The sequence below is a fragment of the Miscanthus floridulus genome, chromosome 5 (genome assembly GCF_019320115.1).
Source record: "Miscanthus floridulus cultivar M001 chromosome 5, ASM1932011v1, whole genome shotgun sequence".
NCBI classification, from domain to species: Eukaryota; Viridiplantae; Streptophyta; class Magnoliopsida; order Poales; family Poaceae; genus Miscanthus; species Miscanthus floridulus.
In genome coordinates, this window is record NC_089584.1 from 145,540,661 (window position 1) to 145,562,599 (window position 21,939).

At 43.8% G+C, this 21,939-nt stretch overlaps 2 protein-coding genes and 1 pseudogene across 2 annotated transcripts; all 3 read right to left on the minus strand.

The window, feature by feature from the left end:
* Positions 1-9,017: 9,017 nt before the first annotated feature.
* On the minus strand, positions 9,018-9,377 carry LOC136455555 (acetylserotonin O-methyltransferase 3-like). The gene has a single exon (XM_066455530.1). The coding sequence runs from the start codon at positions 9,375-9,377 to the stop codon at positions 9,018-9,020; it is 360 nt and encodes a 119-aa protein (XP_066311627.1).
* A 4,188-nt stretch (positions 9,378-13,565) lies between these two features.
* LOC136455556 (uncharacterized) lies at positions 13,566-14,324 on the minus strand. Its single transcript, XM_066455531.1, has 3 exons — positions 14,152-14,324; positions 14,005-14,075; positions 13,566-13,934 (listed from the first exon to the last, which is right to left on the minus strand). The coding sequence occupies exons 1-3, from the start codon at positions 14,255-14,257 to the stop codon at positions 13,566-13,568; spliced, it is 546 nt and encodes a 181-aa protein (XP_066311628.1). The 5' UTR covers positions 14,258-14,324.
* Positions 14,325-15,705: 1,381 nt separating this feature from the next.
* Positions 15,706-20,407, minus strand: LOC136451089 (uncharacterized; annotated as a pseudogene).
* Between the last annotated feature and the right edge of the window lie 1,532 nt (positions 20,408-21,939).

Consider the following 21,939-nt stretch of genomic DNA (forward strand, 5'->3'; position numbering starts at 1 on the left):
TGAGCACCCGCTGGCATGGTGCCCTCTTCCTCTGCAACGCCAACAGCAGGTTGGTGAGCGACAGTCACGCACAACATGGTCTGAAGCTAAGCAATTGAAACATTTACCACGGGCATGCAGTTTGAATTTTTCGATTCCCCGAAGTGTCATTGGTCGCTGGCTTGCTCCTTCCGACGAACTTGAATATTGCTGTTCCTTCCTCCACCAGTACGGCCCCTTAACTTCTGTCCAGGTTTCCGGGCGTGCTCTGCTCTGGGTCTCGTCCTTCCATGGACCGGGCGGAGGGGATGCATTTGTGGATTCCAGCACCCATTTTTCTTTCTCTACCCTGGTGTATTTCTTTGGCTTGCTAGCTCCGAGGATTGAAGAAGGAGTTCCTTTTGCGGAGGTGTTGCAGCGCTCCCGCTCAGCCTGCGGACGTTGATTGCTACCCTCAGTGCCTTTGCTCTTGTTCTTCAGAGTAGCTCCTATCTCCCCTTCCTGGCAATTCAGACTAGGTGTACTGTTCCGGTCTTCAACATTGGAGCCGTTCTGGTTGCTCAGCTTGGAGATTGAATGCTTTGGTCCGATTTCAGTCGTGTCGCAGAGCTTCGCAGTCTTCTGTGCTGGTTGATTGCTACCTGAAGTGTCCTGACGAGCTTCATCTTTGCTACCTCTGGACTTTGAATCTCGCACCGTTGCCGCTGCTTGGGCCGCGGGCTGGGCGAGCGCCTGAGCAGCCCCGGCCATTGGATCTTGAAGTAGGTATCTGATGTCGCTCGCTAGCTCCTCCAGGATCTGAGCTTCACCCACATCTTCAATGATGCGGTTGGGGAGGCTTGAATCCGCCATGACAGGCTCTTCTGAAGAGCTACTGTTCTCCTCTGCATCGAGCGAGATCTCCGCCATCTGTGGTGTAGAGGCGGCATTGAAGCCACTGGGAGGTAGATCGGAGCTGGCCGCGCACGGATCTGGCGTCGATTTGGGCTGGTTTGCATGCGGAGAGGAGATCTGGGGGATTGGGGGTGAGTCGCCCTCGTTGGGGCAACGGGGGCTGGGTGGGGGTTCGGGCATTGCCTTGGGTGAGTTTCTCCCCATCGTTGCAGCAATCAGTATCATGAACCAGTACATTTGGTTGGTGTTTTCATGAGGGAGCAACGTGTAAGGATTTGGACCCAATGGTTGCAGGGCCTGTGTTTATTGTATGACAGAGTGAGCAGTATAATCAAGCACTAAAGAATTTATCTGTTCACCTACTCGAACCAGCTCCAATGGAACTGAGTTCCTACAGAACGCGATAATGTGTTGGCTTATATACATCTAAGTGCAGTTCCTTTTTGAAGTGGCACCTATATAGAGCCTCGCCTCTTGTAGCATTTTCTTTATAATATTTTGTCCAGATGCAGTATGTAGCTGGTATTTTTTTTATCCATAACACATACTAATGGTAATGTGAGTTGTGAGGAAGAGAGCAATGGCATCAAGAACTCCTGTTTATTGCTGAAAGCGTGATGCATTATGTTGGGATTAGGGGGATACCGGAAACAAGTAGTCTTGTTAAAACAGCAGATCAAGAGCCAGATTCTGGTTTGTAGTTCTTTGTATCGCTTCTTGTTTCTATGCTGTTGTTGTGGATGTCTGGCATTTCTGCCCATCATGTTAAAACTGGTGTGTCCCCCAACCAGCTCTTTATTTCAGAACCTATCATGCAGGAGTCTGAGAGGTATGACCAAAAATTGTAACATTCTACTCTAAAAAAGGGAAACTTGTCTACTCAAAGTTGTGGTAAAATCAAATAGGATGGTTTGGTTTTCATGAAGCAGCAGCATGTGAGGATTCAGTGTGTTTTAGAGCAGTGTTCATCTTCTACTCTCACTGATTCACTGCGTCATCTCATTCTAGAGGATATCAGGAGCAGGAGCAGCAGTGCAGTGTTCTAGAGGATGGATACAAATAACAAGATATATACCATCCCAGTGAACAGATGAGCATGAACCAAAGCCAATAAGAACTAACTTAACCCAGCGAGAACCATAGATAAGGTTAACCGACAAATCAGATAGTAGGGACTCTAATAAGTTCTCATCAGCGCAAGTTTTAACACGACGACAGAGCAGCTAGCAAACGTGAATCAAGCACGTACACGTGCATACATAACAATAATTGTCCTGTTCGTTTGACTGATAAGCCATGACTGAGAATACTATTTGATTTGTTGTGGGAGAAAAATACTATTTGTTGACTGAAAAAGTACGGCTTATAAGCCAAGCGACCAGGACGAATAATAACGCCACAGCCCAAAGACAGCACAACCTTAGACGATGGAGGATCTGAGTTTGTTTATTTATTAGTCCAGCCGCAACCGGACAGCCGGACAGGCCACACACACGTCAGGGCTCAGGTTGGTGCAGGCTTGAGGCTTGACTCGCCTCCGGCCTGGGTCATGGCGCTGCCTCAGCCTCGTCAGTGGACAGGAACGAGTCCTCTTGGCCCCGCCGGCGCCGGTCACCTTCACCGTCGTCTCCACCACCTATGGACTTGGATGAAGCACAATCATAGCTAAGGGATCTTGTAATGGGATCACCGTGTAGTTGGCGAATCCAGCCTCCAAGAATATCGTCTTCCACTGACGCTCATCCCTCTCGAAACCGTGGCCTCTCATCATGTAAAGATAAGAGTTGCGCCTCAGTTACCTGCTTGCTTGTCTCCCCCCTATGCCCAAGAACGGTGTTGTTGATGAACACCTTTCCTCCCGTTGGTGGTATCGCTTCCTTGCAGCGTTTGAGTATCTTGATGCATGAGGCATCGTCCCAGGAGTGCAAGACGAGCTGATATGAACACTTAACAGTATATGTTACCAATGTGAAGATAGAGAGTGTACATTCTGTATTGAAAAGTACAAGGGCTACCTTGAGTAGAACAGCTAGCATCTGCTGGCGGAATTGACTCAAACATATCGTCTACCACGAACTTGACCGTCCCGCCGCACTCAGGTGCGCTGCTGACTGTTAAATAGTTTGGATCATCTAGTGGATCCAGTGGGTGAGTTCTTTTCTAATTGAATCACATAAACCTAGAGTTTGCTTTGGAAGTAGGAGAGAGAGAGAGAGAGGGAGATGTAGGAACACCTAACCGTCGGAGGGGTTGGAGGAGCTCTCTGCCTTCGCTGGTTCGCCGGTGATGATCTGCGCTAGGGCAGCGACGGGCGATGAAGTAGCGATGGAGACCGGCTGTGGTGGAGGCAGTGGCGCTTCCCGCCACTGGCAGTGCCACCCTCTGGATCGGATTAGGGTTAGGACCGTGGGGATGTGGCGGCGGTGAACCTCGTTCTTTGAGCCGTTTGCCCCACCTCCTCTTTATAGGCACTGTGCGATGGGGGCCCACTAGCCACTAGATGGCTGGACGTCTCCGATCAGGACGCGGTCAAGGGGTCCGTCTCGACCGTTAGGTCAAGACGGATGAGATCAATTCTAACATTCTCCCCCTTGATCTCAACTCATACTTTAACTTTAAACTTTGACTTTAATCTCTTTTACTTTTATTTGTTCCATCACAGATTAGTGCATAGAGCATGCTTCATCGTCACGGTCAATCGCTGATAGACTTAACAACTACAATACATGTCTCTGCTCTGAAACAGATTCTTTAACTTTTGGGCCCTTTATTGTCCGGAAATCATAGGCTATACCATAAACCCATGTCGACTGTGTGTTCTCCAAACACACTGGGTGGTAAACCTTTTGTACGTAGATCCGCAAGCACTTGCTTGTTACTTTTATGTTCAATACTTTTAGTATGATTCCGGACTTTCTCCTTCACAACGTATAACTTTAACGTCAATGTGTTTGGCAGCACACTTGACCGTTGTTATAGGAGCGAACTACTTAAATGGTTATTGCTGTTGAATACCATTATCAATTTTGGGTGTAAGTTCTTTTAACCATTTCGCCTGTCCTTAAGCCTCATAACAAGCTATACTATGGGTATGCATCTTTGATGACACCACAACTGTTTCTTTAGAGCTTTTCCACAATAAAACTCCAACTGCGAGTGTTAGCTACTATGTGGGTTTCACTAAACATCTTGTCAAAATTTAACATTTGTACCCATAACTATTTGAGAGTACTTATTCTTTCTTACTCACCATGAGGCCTATAAATCTTTTGCACAATTGCAAAACATTCTCAACTCCATTCCAGTGATCTATATCTGGACTGGACTTCTACCAAAAACATTCCGGATACATAAACTGTTTCAGGGTAAGTTCTTGCTTATAAGCATTTAGTAAGCTTCCAACAGCTGAAGCATATAGGACGTCTATTTGATCGATCTCACATTTATTCTTGGAACACCGAAAGTCCCGAAAACTATTACACTTGACTATAGGAACAGGCGTAGGTTTATTCACATATATACTTTATTTCTTTAAAATCTTCTCTAAGTATACACTTGAGATAGTTCTAATACCCCTTTTCCTTTTATCTCGGTAAGTTCCAATTCCTAGAACGAATGATGCTTTCCCAAGACCATTCTCATTGAAACTTAAGGACAAGAACTGCTTCCTCTCCAACAGTAGATTAACACCACTACTAGCGAGTAAGGTGCTACCCACATGCAGGATTAGGAAAATAAATTTCCCATGTTTAAACTTTGCATAAATACAATTGTCCTCTACATTCTCTTTAAAACCCAAACTTTCTTATTGTACTGTCAAACTTCAAGAACCACTGTCTTGAAGCTTGCTCTAATCCATAAATGGATTTCTTTAGGCAACATCCCTTTACGTTCTTTTTCTTTCATGACAAAACCTTTTGAGTTATGCCATGTGAACTTTTTCATACAAATCCCCGTTGAGGAATGTGTCTTTACATCCTTCTGATGTAATTATAAATCGTAATGTGCCACTAATACCATTATAATTCTAAAAGAATCCTTGCATGCTTATTATAATCTATTCCTTCTCTTTATGTAAATCATTTCACCACAAGTGGCACTTTATAGCTTTCTATATTATCTTTGGATATCTTTCTATATTCCCTTTGGAGTCACCTTTGTCTTGTAGACCTATTATAGCCTATTATTTTATCTTCATTAGGAATTTCTTCTAAGTCCCAAACATCGTTGGTATTTATCGATTTCATTTCATGTTCCTTTGCTTCTTGCCATTTAGACGAGTGAACACCTCTCATGGCTTCTTCAAATGAGGTGGAATCACTCTCTATTTGAATTTCTTTCTTAACTTTTACTTCTTAGTCACCAGAAATATCTGATTTTCTTATTCTTTGAGACCTTCTAAGGCCTCGTGGCACTTCTTTCATATGGGGCTATTGTTACTCTTTATTGCCAAAAGACAATTGTTCTATAGCCTCCTGTATCACAAGATTCTTGTTTACTTATTTATCCTCTTTAAGAGTTAACATCTGGTGTTGTATATGTCATACAACAGCAGCTTGTATAAAGCAATTTGTTGCTCTAAAAAACACTGTAGTGGATATGTAATCCCACTTCTATTCAAGCCTTAGGTATCTACATACCATGCTCCCCTAGATTACTCCATCTTCTATAAAGATGGTGTATCTTTAAATTTCTTATTTTGGGTTTAATCTGCTAAAAAACTCATACGACGCGTTTAGCACCGCCTTGATAACTCTGAACTCGTCCAGTATGAATACTAGCCGACTATGCTATCTTCCCATCGAAACTATAAAAAGTCTAGGAATTTAGCTATTTCTTTACTTTAGGGGTATCGTTATTATGACCGTCTTACTCCCTCAACGATCACATTCATCTTTTATAGATCACTTTTACCTTCAATGTATAGTATGCATTGCATTATCTGAAGTATGGCGAAGTTTCTTTCTTAATTGTCTTTCTTAATTAATCTTATATTTCTCCCCCTCGAAATGTGGTATGAACTTTTCTACCATAATTTCGAAACATCCAGAACTCTTATGAATGAGGAAACTTTGATTACTTACTTTATCCACATGATTACAGCATGCAAACAAAATTCGTATGAGAGTATATTTTCCTTATTACACTTCAAAACTCAATATAGTCTATTATTATACTTCTGCAAGTTACATTTGCATATCATTCTTATCTTTTGGTTCACATGCAACTTTTTTTTTGTTCTTAAACTCATTGAGTACTTAATGACCATGACACAATCAGAGTGTACGGTCAATACTAGGATAGCATAAGAGCTATCCCAAACTTCTCTCCATGTGCGGGATATTTCTTTAGAGCACATGAGTCATCACATCCTTCTCCCGCCATGCAGAATAAGTACTATGCCAACTTTACCCCGTCATGCGGGTATTTTCTCAAACTTTTCTCGTCATGCGAGATAATTCTCTTAAACGGACATAAATGCTAGGATTGGCTCATGTTCAATCATCAAATTCAGAAATAAATCCAAATATTCTTTTAACACACATGTTTAATCCATGTATATGACTTTTACAACTCTCATAAGTGAAACTAAAAATAAATTCTTCTTCACAGAGAGTATATAAAAGACATTTTTCAATGAAGACTCTCATTGATCTATCTCTTTTCTTGAATCAATATCCTAGAATTCTTTTCTTTTGAAACCATTCTTTAAAGAGAACACAGTCTCTTAAACAATGGCATTCTTTTATACATAACTTGCCCTTAGGCATTTCATCATCTGAGTCATAAGTACCCAGTTCATTTCTCTTACTACCTTCAAGAATGAAAGCATGGAGGTCTTTTGTCTGAAAAAATATTCAACAATAATGCTCATTAAACTTTAAAATCTTTATGTTCTATTCTATATCACCGTTGGGCAGAAATAGAATAAAACATAATTCTTCTACATTAATTCCACATCACCGTTGGGCAGAAATAGAATTAACGTATAGAAATTCAATAATCTTGAAAACATAGAACTGCTCCTCAAAATTAAATTCTTCCATTGGTTCGAATTTAATTAGAAGACAATCAACTTCATTACAACGGAAACATGAAAATACATTTATCTAGTTTAAGAGCATTCCTTGATCTTTATCTATTCTCTGAAAATTGGTCACTTTGATGCAAAATTCATCAGAGATTTAAACTTTAATCATAAAACTCATAGAATTATAATATTGTTATCATCAACATTGGTCAGAAAATAACAATATTATAATTTAACTTTAACTATTAACTTACTATTCCTCCAAGTAAAATTTTTTCGTTGGTTCCAATTTTAACTGGAGAATAAACTTTTCATCATTTACTGAATAACTATAACTACTCTTCAAATTAGAAGACAATAAACCTTTAACTTTGCAGCGGAAACTTGACAAAATTTCTTTTCCTACTTTTCAGAAGTATTTTTCTGTACTTTTCTACTCTTTGAAAATTCTAACACGTTGGTGCAAAAATTATCAGAGATTTTAAATCATTCTTTGAATGAAATCATCAAAAAATGCTTCTGAAAAATAATAAAGCAATTCTTAATCATCACTGTGCATTCTGACCCGGTCCAGCACTGGGTAGCCCAGAGCCCAGCAGCAGCAGTGCGCGCGGCCCAGCTGCTCACGCGCTCGGCCCAGATGCTACAGCAGTGCGCGGCCCACCACCGCTACGCGCGCGCCTTCCTCCCCGTGCCCAGGCCACAACCTGGGCCTGGGCTGGGAAAGCTCAATCCCGCCTGGGCTGCGAAACGGCCCATTCGATCTCGGCCATCCGTCCAGATCCGATGGCCGAGCGCGCATTTCGCTCGGATAAAACGCCTACACCGCACACGCCTGAGGAAAACCCTAACCTCATTCTCTTCGACCCTCTCTCTCTTCGCCTCACTCCGCTCTCTCTTCGCTCTTCGCAGCGCAGCAGGAGCCAGCCACCGAGTGAGAGGGCGAGAGCAACGACGGTGGAGCGAAAGCCATGGCGCCATCGCTGGCCCCCTCGCGGGCGTGCGCGCTTCCCAGTGGGTGAGCGCGCCGCCGTCGAGCGGCCTGGCCACGGCGCCTCTTTGGCCGGAGCCTGGCGAGCAGCGCCCCGGCTCGATGTTCTTTTCCCCACGCGTCGGTCTTTACGACGGCGAGGTTCTCTTTTCCTTTTCCCCTTCTTTGATTCTTGTTCTCTTTTGTGTTTGGATTGAACCGATTTGCAATGTGGGGATCTAAGTTAGGGTTTCATTTTCTCCGAACCGAAGTTCGTTTCTCTTTCTCTTCTTTCTTCTTTTCTTTGCCCCGAGATCTGGTCGTGGGTTTAGGGTTTGGATCAAGCGGTCTTGAAGCCGAGCCCCTTCCGTATTCACCCAGCTAGGGTTAGAGTCTGTTCTTCTTCCCCACGCTCTTCTTCGTAGGGTTAGGGTTCCGGTCTGTTGGATCCGAATCGAATTCAAACTCCACACTTTCTTTCTATTCGTTTTTCTTTGCTTTTGATTCGGAAAACCCTAGATCTACACCCTAGGGTGGCGAACTGCTAGGGTTAGGGTTCTTTGTTGAAACCGTGTTTCAATCTCATCCCCACTTTTCTCGTACCCGATCTAGGGTTAGGGTTCGATTCGCTTTTCTTTCCCCGATCCAGATCCACATACTAAACCTTGCTCTGATACCATTGTTAAATAGTTTGGATCATCTAGTAGTGGATTCAGTGGGTGGGTTCTTTTCTAATTGAATCACATAGACCTAGAGTTTGCTTCGGGAGTAGGAGACAGATAGAGAGAGAGGGAGATGTAGGAACATCTGATCGTCGGAGGGGTTGGAGGAGCTCCCTGCCTTCACTGGTTCGCTGGTGATAATCTACGCTAGGGCAACGACGGGCGATGAAGTAGCGGTGGAGACCGGCTGTGGTGGAGGCAGTGGCGCTTCCTGCCGCTGGCAGTGCCACCCTCTGGATTGGATTAGGGTTAGGACCGTGAGGCTGTGGCGGCGGTGAACCTCGTTCTTTGAGCCGTTTGCCCCACCTCCTCTTTATAGGTACTGTGCGACGGGGGCCCACTAACCACTAGATAGCTGAACGTCCCCGATCAAGACGCGGTTAAAGGGTCCGTCTCGACCGTTGGGTCTAGATGGATGAGATCAATTCTGACACTGACCACTTTGCTGGAGGTCCATCACGGTGCACTGCATGTCCGGAAAGGCTGCAACGATAGCAGCCGTGGCTGTGCCGTGGCCGCCGCCGACATCCGTCAGAGTCTTCAGGCCCTTGAAATACCCACCGGCCTCTTTGATCACAACGTCCATGGTGAATCGGCTATCCGCCACACTAGCTCTGTTCATGGCATCGTTAAACGACGCGTCGCTCTGGGTGAGACTCCAAGGGGACGTACCGTGAGCCGCCTCGAAAACAGTCTTGGTACTAGTTGGATCTCTGAACCAACGCTCAAGGTCGAAGAAGGTTGACACAGTGGTGCTGGGGCTCGTGAACAGCAGCAGCATGTGGGACAAGTCGCACGTCGAATCGTTGTCGGCCTCCTGGACGAGGAGCCGCGACGTCGGAGTCAGCTTGTACACCGTCCGGCTTTCAGCTGACGCAGACTCCTCGTCGTCCTCCTGGAACAGCCCGAAGAAGGCAAGGAAGCGCAAGAGGCGGCTGAGGTATGGCGCCTTTGCCGGGACGAGGCCGATCTCCTTGATGACGTCGGAGACGGTGGCCGCCCCCGCCGCAGCGTTTGATAGCAGTTGGAATGCCCAACTCCACGGCGCACTTGATCGCCGCCGACTTGAAATGGGCGAGGCTAAGGCTGAACAGGTGACCGTACCCTCGCATACTCGCGGCTCGCTAGCTCGCTCAACTCGTGGCCGGCTCAGCTCGGCTCGACTATGCTCGTTTTAACTTTTTCACGAGTTGAGCTCGAAGTCTAGCTTGTTATTTTAACGAGCTCGAGCCAGCTCACGAGCTGCTCACGAGTTGAAGCGAGCTGAGACCTATCAGCCCACGACTATGAATCCAGAAGATAATAATACTGACTTAGAAGTGTACACGTATTCTATTGGTATGTAATTCTTATTTTCAGCCGTTTTATATGAATTTTAATTGTATAATTGTTGTGGTACTTAAATGTTGATTTTATTGATTGTTTATGGATGGTTTTTTAGGGAGAAGATAATGATGCTGACATTAAATATGTGGATTTTTCTAAGTTTGTAGTGGCAAGCAACTAGTTAGTATGCTGGAACTGCATGATTATGGATGGACCAACTATGTTATATTGTTGATACTTTTAATGAACCCGATATGTATTAATTATGTATGGTTGCATAATGATGGATGTCACATTCTGGAATTAATGTAGCATAAACATATGTGTCCTATTTTTTTTTATAGTAGCTCGTGAGCTAAATGAGCCAGCTCGAACTCGGTAACGAGTCGAACCGAGCTGCCCCTCTAGCTCATAATATTAACGAGCCGAGCCAAGCTGACTTGTTAGCCTGACGAAACAGCTTGAGCTGAACCGAGCCGAGCCGAGCTGGCTTATATTCAGCCCTACTCTGGCAGCATCTCGCTGTTCTGCTCTCTATTCGACATGGTGTCGCTGCATGCAAAAGCCAGGAACAAAAGAATTGGCATTAGAGACTATGTCAATTCAATTATATTCCTTTTTTTTTTGAAAAAAAAGAATTGGCATTAGAGACTTAAGTATGTATATAATCAATCATATATAAGCTGCAATTATATAAAACAACAAAGGAACAAAACAATTATATACTAGCACACATAACAGTGTGTGACACACACTGTTTTGGTGGTGACCTCCTGGCATGATGCATGAGCGCCAGCAGCAGCAGAAGCATCGCCGCGACAGCCTTCATGATCGATGCACGTACGTACCTTCTTCGGAGCTGTCGATCGACCTCTGCTCTGAAGAGTGAAGACGAAGGTGCGCAGATGTATCGAGAGATCGATGCTAGCTGCGTTGCGTTGGGTTGAGCCGGATATTGGCATCAATGATCATGTATATATACACGCGACGCGACGCAAGGAGGAGGACTGGAGGAGCCGAGATCGTACGTGTTGGCGTTGCCTGGGGGGAACGTGCATGTGCTGCGCATGAGAGACGTGTGAAGTGAACGCCGTGCCCAACTTGCCGCAAGCAGCAACATCTGCGTGAGCGGAACAGAAACTGACAGGGTTGCTGCGGCTGCTGGCAGGCCTCATCACTTGGCAGAAAACATGCACCTGCTGCTCGAGAAAGCTGCCCGCAGCTGCTCCACCCCCGCATGTGCATGTAGGGCGTGTTTGGATTGAAACCTGGGTAGAAGACGCCTGGCCTGTAGCGTGACTGGATGCTGCCTGTGCGGTATTTGGATGCAGCCCTGGTGAGCTGCCTGTCCCAGGCATCAGCCCCCAGGCTCAAGCGCACGAAAACGGTCGCTTGGGGTGCAGCTGCTGGCTTGCCTGGACTAATCACTCGTCTAATCACTTGTTGTCTTATTTACTGTGTACACGAAATTCCATGAAAAAAAAACGTATATCAATAAACCTGAACTAATGAGAAGTCCAGATTGTGTGTTTTTTTAGAAACATATTACGTTCTTCTTTTCAGGATCGAAGAGTATTGTTGTCATGTTCTTTTATTATTCACAAAAGATACACAAGTTTTGTTCTATTATTAACTATTGTTGTTCTGTTCTTTTATTATTCACAAAAGATACACATGTTTGCTAAAAAAATTACATCCACGTTATTATCACATAGGCATGGAAAGGATCTTTTACTGTTCATAACCATTAGTTTTTTCAAATCCAGATTAAGATTTCTTATATTGATTACTTATTTTTTATTTATCCTCACATTATTTAATCAAAAGTATTAAAATCATATATTATACTAAAAGACATAATTTATCAATATATTTCCTATTTAATCTTATTAAACATGATTATCTATTTTACTAAATTCTATATTTTGGTTAATCGGATTATAAAAATACATGTTAACTATACAAAGATAAATAAAAAACACATTAATTTAAGCATATTATAAATTAAGAAAACTCACTTATCTATTTTTATTTTGTCACGTTGTGTATATTTGAGGTATTATTAATTAAGAAAATAAATTAATTACCTCTCCAGCAGAGAAGAAAACACATGATCTCTATTCATTAGCTTTCTCAGGCCAGGCATCTAACCAAACGAATAACTCTCAACTTGTCTGACCAGGCAGATTCTCTCAGAATTCCAGACAGCTCTCAGGCAACACTTTTCTTCAGGCAAGTCATCCAGGCTTCCAACCAAACATGCCCGTACTCACTCCATCCCTAAATATTAGTCCTCACGATTTACGTGTTAATAACTTTGACTCGATTTATAAAAAATATATGCAATATTTCTATCTTCAAATAAATTTATTAAAAAACTAGATTCAAATATCTATCAAATGATACTAATTATGTATCATAAATATTCATATTTTTTAATATATATTTAGTCAAAGTTATTTTTCAGGAAATGAAAAGGACAAACATTTAAGCACGGAGGGAGTATGTGACAGTGTCAACGGAGACAGCGATCAACTCGATCTGTTGCCTGTTTCGTGATAGCATCCCAACCCTCGTTGCAAGTGCTTACGTACGAAATACAAAGATCAAGAACGAATCCTACTCAACCTCGCAGTCCATCCGTCTAATAAGGCACGAAAAGCGTATGACCGAGTAGAAACAGAACCCTCGTTGTAAGTGCTTTCAACAAATCTCCAAAAATCAGCAGATGAATGAAGTACGCGCGTCGCAGAGCTACCAAAGATCACACATCGTTGTCAGCGGAACAACATCCAGCGCAGGCTCCAAAATGGGAACCTGCACAGGACGGTCAATGTTTCCGTTCAGTCAATCGCAAAAGACAGGTTACATCAGTATCTACACTACGAGTTATCCCTACGAAGTTACACCTTCCACAACGTCGCCCCCCTCAAGAGTCACTACTTCCTCGCCTCCGGAGTCACGGCCTTCGCCATGCCCACATCCATGGTCGCTTCGCCTAAACCCTTCAAAGGTACGGCCTCCTGGGCCTAGTCGCCACAAGCAACTACTGCACCCGGAGCCGCTTGAGAACTCCCAGCAACATTTTCCTTCGGAAGAAGCTTTTTAGCCTTCGATGTCTAATAAAAGTAGGCAAAGCCAAAACCTTTAGGCCAATAAGATACAATCAGCAAACAAAGCGGATAAAATAGTAACGGACTCACCTCAGCCCAACGAGTCTCGACCAGTGTAAGCGCATGATCCCGTCCAAACTGGGCCCAAAATTCAGACATATACCTTCGACTAACCAATTTCACCAACTTCGAAGGCTCGCCAAGCTCACCCGGCGAAGAAAACTTGTAACTCTTTCTTCCAAACTCTTCCAGGTGGTTACAGCCCAGAGCCTCCTCCATAGACAGCAAGTTTCTAACTCCAGATAAAGCAGCAAAATCACCAACCTTCAAAACAAAATCCGAGAGTGTGGCAAACTTGTCTGACATCCAGGAAAATATGTCACTAGCCGAAGCCTCAGCAGGAATGCCCTCTATAACACCACCAAACGATTCTACCATCTTGATGTATAAACCGGCCGCCTCCTGGCCTAAATTCTCAATAGCTTGCATCTTCTCATTCAAGTCATCAACATTCCTTTTCAGGTCCATAGCTAATGACCATTCCTTCGCTGCCCGCTCCCAGAGGCCATCCACCACAAATCCACAATATTTTGCTTTTCCAGCTTACTTTCAAGAACCTCTTTCGCGGATACAGAAGCTTTTAACATCTGCTCCATATCAGCTAGCTTCTTGGCATCAGCTGACATCGCCTCCTCAATCTCCTTGATCGTCGCGGCCAGAGCACCTCTCTCGGAAAGCGAAGCCTCACGATCAGACAACAACTCTTGGTTCCGCTTCTCAAGTGCAGCCTTCTCAGAGCAAAGCGTTGAAACTTGCTCGCGAAGGTTCGCGAGAGTCCCCTCCTGAAGGGTCAAGGTGCTCTGCACCTTCTCTTTCATACAATTTGCACTAATACAGCTCTGCAAGTGCAAAATATCATCACGAACCACCTGAGTTAAACAAAACCAATTAAGCTACACGAAGGCTTACCTCGTAGGCTCTCTTACGCATGAGCTTTAGAAGCTCTTTCAGGTCTAAACCATCCATGAGTTCCTCGGCAGCTGCTACAAGGAAGCGCGAACATCAGATACAGTAAAAAACCTTAACCACCGATAAAAATCGCTTCAGAACACTAACCCTTCCTCGTCTTAAACAAAAGTGCCGCGGCTTCTTCATCATCGCGTTTGCGAGAAGCTCCATCGCCTGCACTGCCACCTGAGCAAGGGAAGAGCAAATCACGCATACAACCGCCACAAAACCAAACAACTTCGCACAAGAGAAATCATACTTCGCAGAGCATCCCCTGCAACCTCCGGAGCCCTTTGCACCCCCGCCGGAGCCTCCAGAGTCACAGAAACCTTCGGCAAAGCCTCCAAAGCTTTCAGAAAAGGAGAAAAAACTAACCTTCCATGAAGCTGTGGTGGAAAAGGAGAAAAAACTAACCTTCCCTGCAGCACTTCTCATGTCTCGGGGTAGTGATTGCATCCGTGGAATTTTACTGCGCGAGTCATGAAGAGCAGACTCGTTTGATTCTCTCTTCTTTGATGCATTGTCTGCAGGGCAAGCAAAGAGATCTGCAACATCTGGGAGGTCTAATGATGGTGTGGGCAGAGAGCCATTGCTCGAATTAATCGGTGCTACACTCCTGGACCAAAACAACAAAAACAATAAGTTAAGGACTCACCAATACCATATCAAACCTAGATAGCAATGGCGGGAGTAATGGTAGTAATGTACTGTGCATTTAGGAAACTGACAAGTAATCAAGTAGATACATTCTGAATAACACTTCAGCATACAGCTAGAACTGTAGATAGAAACAAAAAGAAACAAAAACAAGCCCAGGAACCAAAATAAAGAGGGAGCAATGAAATATAATATAACAAAAGGAAGTACATTCATACCCAATACAATAAGAGATTAGATGCAGAAGGGAAGTGTCTGCTTTAAATAAAAAAATGGTGTACCCAGTGCAGAGAGCCCCCGCTTGGCAAGCCTTACCACTACTAGAATCGCGGGATTTGCCTAGTGCCTTGGCAAGCCTTACCACTACTGGAATCGCGGGATTTGCCTAGTGCCACAGGCACTAGGCAAAGGCCCAGAAACACTAGGCAAACAGTTTGCCTAGTGTCACACTAGGCAAACAAGGGTCGGCAGAGGCGGACTAGGCAAAGAGCACTTTACCGAGTGTTAAACCTCGGACACTCGGCAAAGTGTTTGCCTAGTGTCAAGGACACCACTCGGCAAAAGTATTTCACTGACGGTGGAAATCGTAACGGACGTTTTGCCTAATGTCGGAGGTCTGACACTCGGCAAAGTATGCAAGGTTTACCTAGTGCCAGGCGTCCGACACTAGGCAAATTGTCAAGCTTTGCCTAGTGTCAGGCCGCCTACACTAGGCAAATATGCCAAGCTTTGCCTAGTGTCAGGCCTCCGACACTAGGCAAACTGCCTACTTTGCCTAGTGTTAGTTTCCTGACATTAGGCAAAGCCTGTTCCCAGGTGTGCCACGTGTGGCCCCTTTGCCTAGTGTCAGACCCCTGACACTAGGCAAAGTAACCAGAAGCTGAATTTTTTTTTATTATTCCATTTGCGACACAAATATAAATCATATTCAAACACCACAAATATATCACATGAATCATAAATAAGAACCACATGTTCACATATATCACATGTTCATACCAAAAGTCCAAATGTACCACAAGTTCACAAGTTTATAAGTGCACAACCAAATTTCTTAACAAAGTTCACAACAAGCTGATCACGACGATTGTCAAGGGTGAAGAGGCCCGTGGTTTGATGCTCCAGGCGACCCTTCCACTTGATTCGGCTCAAGCTATGGTGCCGGCGACGCTCCAATCTGTGAAGCCGACGACCCTTCCACTTGATTCAGCTCAAGCTGTGGTGCCGGTGACCCTCCAATTTGATTCGATGCCACGCCCGATTGATGCTGAAAAAATGAAAAGGATACCATCAATAAAAAAATTCGGCAGAACCTCCCCTGTTAGTACTTGTGAAATATGAATATCAAACTTGGGCCTGTTAGTAAGGGTAAGTTCGGCGCCACCAAAATGACGTTTCTTCATGTGGTTAGTGGCACACAATAAGTGTTGGACGTCTGACCGCCTTGCACGTCGTGGATTGCCTTGCCCAGATGGCTGTCCACTCTGTGATCAAGAGCAGGAAACAATCAACCATCTCTTGGTTCAATGTGTCTTCACTAGGGAGTTCTGGTTTATTTTGCTACGGCAGGTCGGTCTCCAGGCCTTGTCCCCACAACCTACTGAAAATTCCTTTCTTGATTGGTGGGAGAGAGCTAGTAATGCTACTTCTAGTTTGGTGAGGCAAGGGGTTAACTCCCTAATCATTCTGGGGGCCTGGATTCTTTGGAACCATCGTAATCGTTGTGTTTTTGATGGAGCAGCTCCTAGTGTTGCTGGGGCTTTAGTAGTGGCTGGGGAGGAGCGCCGGTTGTGGACCACAGCAGGAGCCCGAGGCCTTTCCCTCTTGTCAGCCCATCTCCCTGGAGATTAGTGTTTTGGATCTGTGTGGGTCGTTTTGCAGCCATCTTGGCTGCAGTAGCGTGTGTGTGTGAGTTGTGTTTGGGTGTCTTGTAAGTGTTGGGTACTTTTACCCTCTTTCTTCTTAATACAATGAGACGCAGATCTCCTGCGTTTTTCGAGAAAAAAAAGTAAGGGTAAGTTCCAAGTGAGTACTATTAGTATGTATGCGAATTGGCCAAGATGGTACACTCAGTTAAATCTTTGACAGAGCAAGTATAAGCAGGGTGCATAAGCATAGGTCCAAAACACATAGAGATAGGCTCTACGCAGACTTTTAGGCTTATGGTGTTCAATGAAATTAGAACTCCACTGGACACATAAAGTAACTTGCCCATAAAAAGATGACAGTAAGTGAAAGGATATTGCACAATCCTAACAACTGAAACATTTATAGAAACCTGAAAAGGAAATCTAAATGCAATCCTGACACTATATCACTCAGAGCACATTATACATGCTGATGTCCATTTATCATTTATGCAGACTGCACACACAGAAAGAAAACAGAAAATAAGACTAACAGAAGAATAATTGTGCAAACCTTCCAAGTGCTTTACCCAAGTCCGCACATAGGGACCGAATATATGTTCCTTTTGAGCAAGTAACTCGAAATATCAAATTCTGTCTGTAGAATGCAACCAAAAAAAACAATCATCAAGAGGAGTACAGGTAATCATATGAACACTAACCAGATATTTATTATCTGCTATGAATTCAAAGGTAGGAAAAGAGGAGTATAAGAACACCTGTCTTCCAAACTGCGCTCAATATCAAATTGGTATATTGATATACGTCTTGGTGAAAGCTCTACTGTTTCACCCCTTCTTGCTTTGTCATACATCTTTTCACCACCAACCTGATTTCATCGTTGATTACAATTGTAAGCTTGTGAATTTGTCATACATGTTTCGGAAATAACACAACTTGTGAACTTGTGGTTTCATGGTTGATTAACTTTGAGTAATAAGCAGTGTGACAGCACATGGAAGATCAGTAATATCAAACTGTATAATGACAAAATCCAATTATATCCTTATGTCATTATTTACAGAAGCAGTACACAGACAAGTCCGGAGATAGTATGACAAAAGTAACCTATATGCGCATTATCTTTTCTATTTCCCTTTTTGCTCTACATAGGTGAACAATATACTTCTAGTGGTTTAGTTGCTTACTATCCAAAAGTGTAAAACTGCTGAGCAGATTGTGTACCTTAATGGCAACATTCTTTTAAAGAAAAGATACAGAAAAATAGCTTTAGGAACAAGAATAGTGTACCTTAATGGCAGAAAACATTGGAGGAACTTGCCATATCTGACCCTTGAATGATGCTGCTGCCTTTCGAATATCTTCATCTTTGATGTGTTCCCATGGTTCCCTCTGAATAATCTGATCATAGAAGGATGGAAAGCATTACTGTCATCTAAGCAGAATTGTAAGAATATAGATAATTAAAATGAAAGCTAATATAAAAAAATAACTATACAGGATCAGATTTGGGAAAACACAAGTGGTTTAATTAATTATATCAAGAAAAGGTTAAGATTGCACACAATCATCTATTGAGATCTGAAAACAGAGTTTGTAATTTCTGACATTTGTACAGATAGGATCAACAAATGCTTGTAGAATTTACAGTTGCCTACTAAACTATATATAGACTATATATGCTAATAAGGTGATAAACCTCTTTTTAGGATAGAATCTTTCAATACGATTTCTCAGCAACATTGTACAGAAGCATAATTAACTGTGAAAATAGAGTTAACAGTCACCAACTAAATGATATGTAAACAATATATGTTGATAAGTGACGAACCACTTTTCAGGATAGAATCTTTCAATAAGATTTCCAGCAGCATTGAAAAGAAGCATAACTAACTGTGAACCAAATAGGTTGTTATTTGGTGATGCTTCCCCAAATCCCTTCAATAATGTAAATTCATTTGCAACCCTCGAATAAAAGAATGTCCAGCAGACCATTGTAGAGATGCTAGGATACATACTGGTGAATCTGCATCCCAGGTTGATGTGGCTTCTCCAAATCGGAAAACACCGTTGTAGCCTTTAACCATTCCTTGGTAGCTTCAGAAGCATGAGATCATTCAGAAAAAAAATACAGTAAGTGCTAGAGATGGAGGGACGATAAGTAGCGATAGTATGTAAAACAATTATTTTAGAGTCCATATTTTATTTTTCCACCAAAGCCTACTATACAGTCTATATCAGAGCAAATTTGAAGATAAGCGTAAGCCAGAGGACAATTGTCCCAGGCTCCCAGCATCCACAAGAATAAGCTTTCCCCAAAAGATTAGATGATGTTACCTATCAACTATTTTGGTTGCTTTTCCTACACAAACAATCAACAATCCAGTTGCCATGGGGTCCAGAGTTCCAGCATGTCCAACCTGAGACCACACAAATATTGCAAAACATATACTTAATGCTAAGGGCAAATGCTACATTCAGACACAGTGAAAAAAACCTGATATCACCTTTTGTACTTTCACCAAGCGCCGCAACTTGCCACAAACAGTAAATGAAGTCCATCCTAAGATTAGAGGAAAGACGAGTTCAGATGAATTGTTCAGGATGGAAGGCAACAGAGCAAATTAATAAAACACCGCTCGAACCTAATCCTGTCTGCGCATTAACTAATTATTATCTGTCCTGATAGGAAACACAATACAGAACCCTGTCTTGAGGCAAAGCTGCAGTTGCCACACCGACTCATTGCCATGTAATTGTTGCCCTAATCGCTCACATTTCAGAAAAGGAATTTTCCGGTGGTGCATGTGCATCAGATAAAAGTAGCTAAAATACTACTGTTGTCTTACATGATACATTTTGGTGAGAATCCCAGAACCTGCAACACACCAAAGTGGAGGGGAAAGGCATTACCTTTGGGTGAGAATCCCAGACCCTGCAATGCACCAAAGGGGAGGGGAAAGGCATCACCTTTGGGCTAGTCAATGAGCACGACGGTACGGCTGCGGACGCTCCTCCACCCTTGGCACCTCGCGCTTCACCTGCCGTGGCTCCGCTCCTGGTCTCTTGGCCTTGGTGTCGGCTTGGCCGGGGCCCTTATTCAGAGACCTAAAGAAGTCTTCCACCTTCCTCTCCAGCACCTCCCCTTTGTCGTCGCTGTCGCCGCCCTTCTTACTAACCACCCGCTCCCCTCCCTCATCTTCCTTCTTCTCGTCGTCGAAGAAGGCGAGGCTCCTGTCGGCGTCGGAGGCCGGGGCAGCGTCAGCGAAGACGAATGCGTTGTCGAGGGACTGATGGGGGAAGTACATCTTCTCCAGGCGGTAGAGCATGCGGTAGTGCTTGTCCTTCTTCCACGGCATGGCGAAGGTGTCCTGGAAGTAAAGCGCCTCCTCGCACCCGTGCAGGCGCGGGAAGTCCACCACCTCTGGCCAGAGCTCGACGAACTCCGACGAGGAGGAGGAGGGCTTGGTGGTGGTTGTAGTGTCAGGGTGGGGGAGGAGGCGGCTGCGGCGCTTGCGGAGGTACCGGCGCTTGGCGCGGTCGAGCGGCTGCTTATCGGGGGCTGGCTACGACTGCCGGTCGGCCCCGGCCCCGGCGACGTCGGAGGCGGAGGGTTTGGGGGGCATGGGGTTCGCGGGGCGGTGCACGATGAGGTCGTAGTAGAGAGGGTAGGGAGTCGCCGTGAGCGAGAGGAAGCGGCGCGGGAGGCGGAGCAGCGGCGACGGGGAGGAGGATGAGGAGGGCAGCAGCGCCGCCCTCACCGCCGCCGCCATGGCTCCCGCTCGAGGCATTCGTGTCCCCGTGGTGCGCGGGCCGCTCGCTATCGTTACACTACTGGAAAACCGGGATTTGCTAGTGTTTAATGGTTCGCCCAGTGCCGATCGTCGGAAACTAGGCAAAGAGCTTGTTTGCCGAGTGTTAGATCTCGGAGCATTCAGCAAAATAAAGGCACTAGGCAAAATAACGATTTGCCAAGTGTCGACACTAGGCAAAGAAATCTACTCGGTAAATGACCATTTTGCCTAGTGTCAATACTAGACATACCATCACACTCGACAAAGGCTGCCGGAGGGCAACCGCCGTTACTATTTTGCCGAGTGTCTTCCGTTAACACTCGGCAAAATTAAAACTTTGCCTAGTGTCTCCGGACGACACTAGGCAAACTGGTCAGTTTGCCTAGTGTCTTACAGAAACACTAGGCAAAATATTTTTTCTTTTTTTGATTTTAGCTTCCAATTTTTTTCTGTAGCTTTCCTACTATACCTTGACCAACATGTTGAAAGTTGGCACAATTTTATGAAATTTTGCTATATTTCTTTAGTTTATTTAATTTCTTTGATTTTTTTCGACAAATGCAAATTTGAACTACAAGTGTGACGAATAATGGCAATTCATGAATGTAAAAATAATATTCATGTTAGTAAGTGTTAGTTGAGACCATATCCAGAAACAGACCAAAAATTTCACACATCTTCACGTTGAGACATGACCACGAACTTGCGAGCAAATAGTTTTTAAATTCTATTAAATGAAAACGGAGTCTGAAATTCATGAAACTTGTCGACAAGTCAAGATATCGCATGCGGGTGCCATGATAAAAATTTAAAAAGATTTCAAGCACATCGTCACGTATGATGCTTAGAAACCCTAACATCTCCACATGAAACCCTAACATCTTCACATGTAATCGTGTGGAGATATTAGGGTTTCTAAGCATCATACGTGACGATGTGCTTGAAATCTTTTTAAATTTTTATCATGGCACCCGCATGTGATATCTTGACTTGTTGACAAGTTTCTTGAATTTCAGACTCCGTTTTCATTTGATAGAATTTAAAAACTATTTGCTCACAAGTTCGTGGTCATGTCTCGACGTGAAGATGCGTAAAATTTTTGGTCTGTTTCTGGATACGGCCTTAACTAACACTTACTAACATGAATATCATTTTTGCATTCATGAATTGCCATTATTCGTCACACTTACAGTTTAAATTTGCATTTGTCGAAAAAATTCAAATAAATTAAATAAACTAAAGAAATATAGCAAAATTTCATAAAATTGTGCCAACTTTCAACATGTTGGTCAAGGTATAGTAGGAAAGCTACAGAAAAAATTGGAAGCTAAAATAAAAAAAAAGAAAAAATATTTTGCCTAGTGTCTCTGTAAGACACTAGGCAAACTGACCAGTTTGCCTAGTGTCGTCTGGAGACACCAGGCAAAGTTCTAATTTTGCCGAGTGTTAACGGAAGACACTCGGCAAAATGGTAATGGCGGTTGCCCTCCGGCAGCCTTTGCCGAGTGTGATGGTATGCCTAGTATTGACACTAGGCAAAATGGTCATTTACCGAGTGGATTTCTTTGCCTAGTGTT

Bases quoted from the DNA above. Each gene is read 5' to 3' on its own strand.
- LOC136455555 (XM_066455530.1), bottom strand. From the start codon at position 9,377: ATGCTGCTGCTGTTCACGAGCCCCAGCACCACTGTGTCAACCTTCTTC.
- LOC136455556 (XM_066455531.1), bottom strand. From the start codon at position 14,257: ATGCGTGATTTGCTCTTCCCTTGCTCAGGTGGCAGTGCAGGCGATGGA. The intron at 14,076-14,151 runs GTTAGTGTTCTG...TCCTTGTAGCAG, and splicing joins TTTGTTTAAGACGAGGAAGG to CTGCCGAGGAACTCATGGAT. The intron at 13,935-14,004 runs GTAAGCCTTCGT...TTGCACTTGCAG, and splicing joins TGCGTAAGAGAGCCTACGAG to AGCTGTATTAGTGCAAATTG.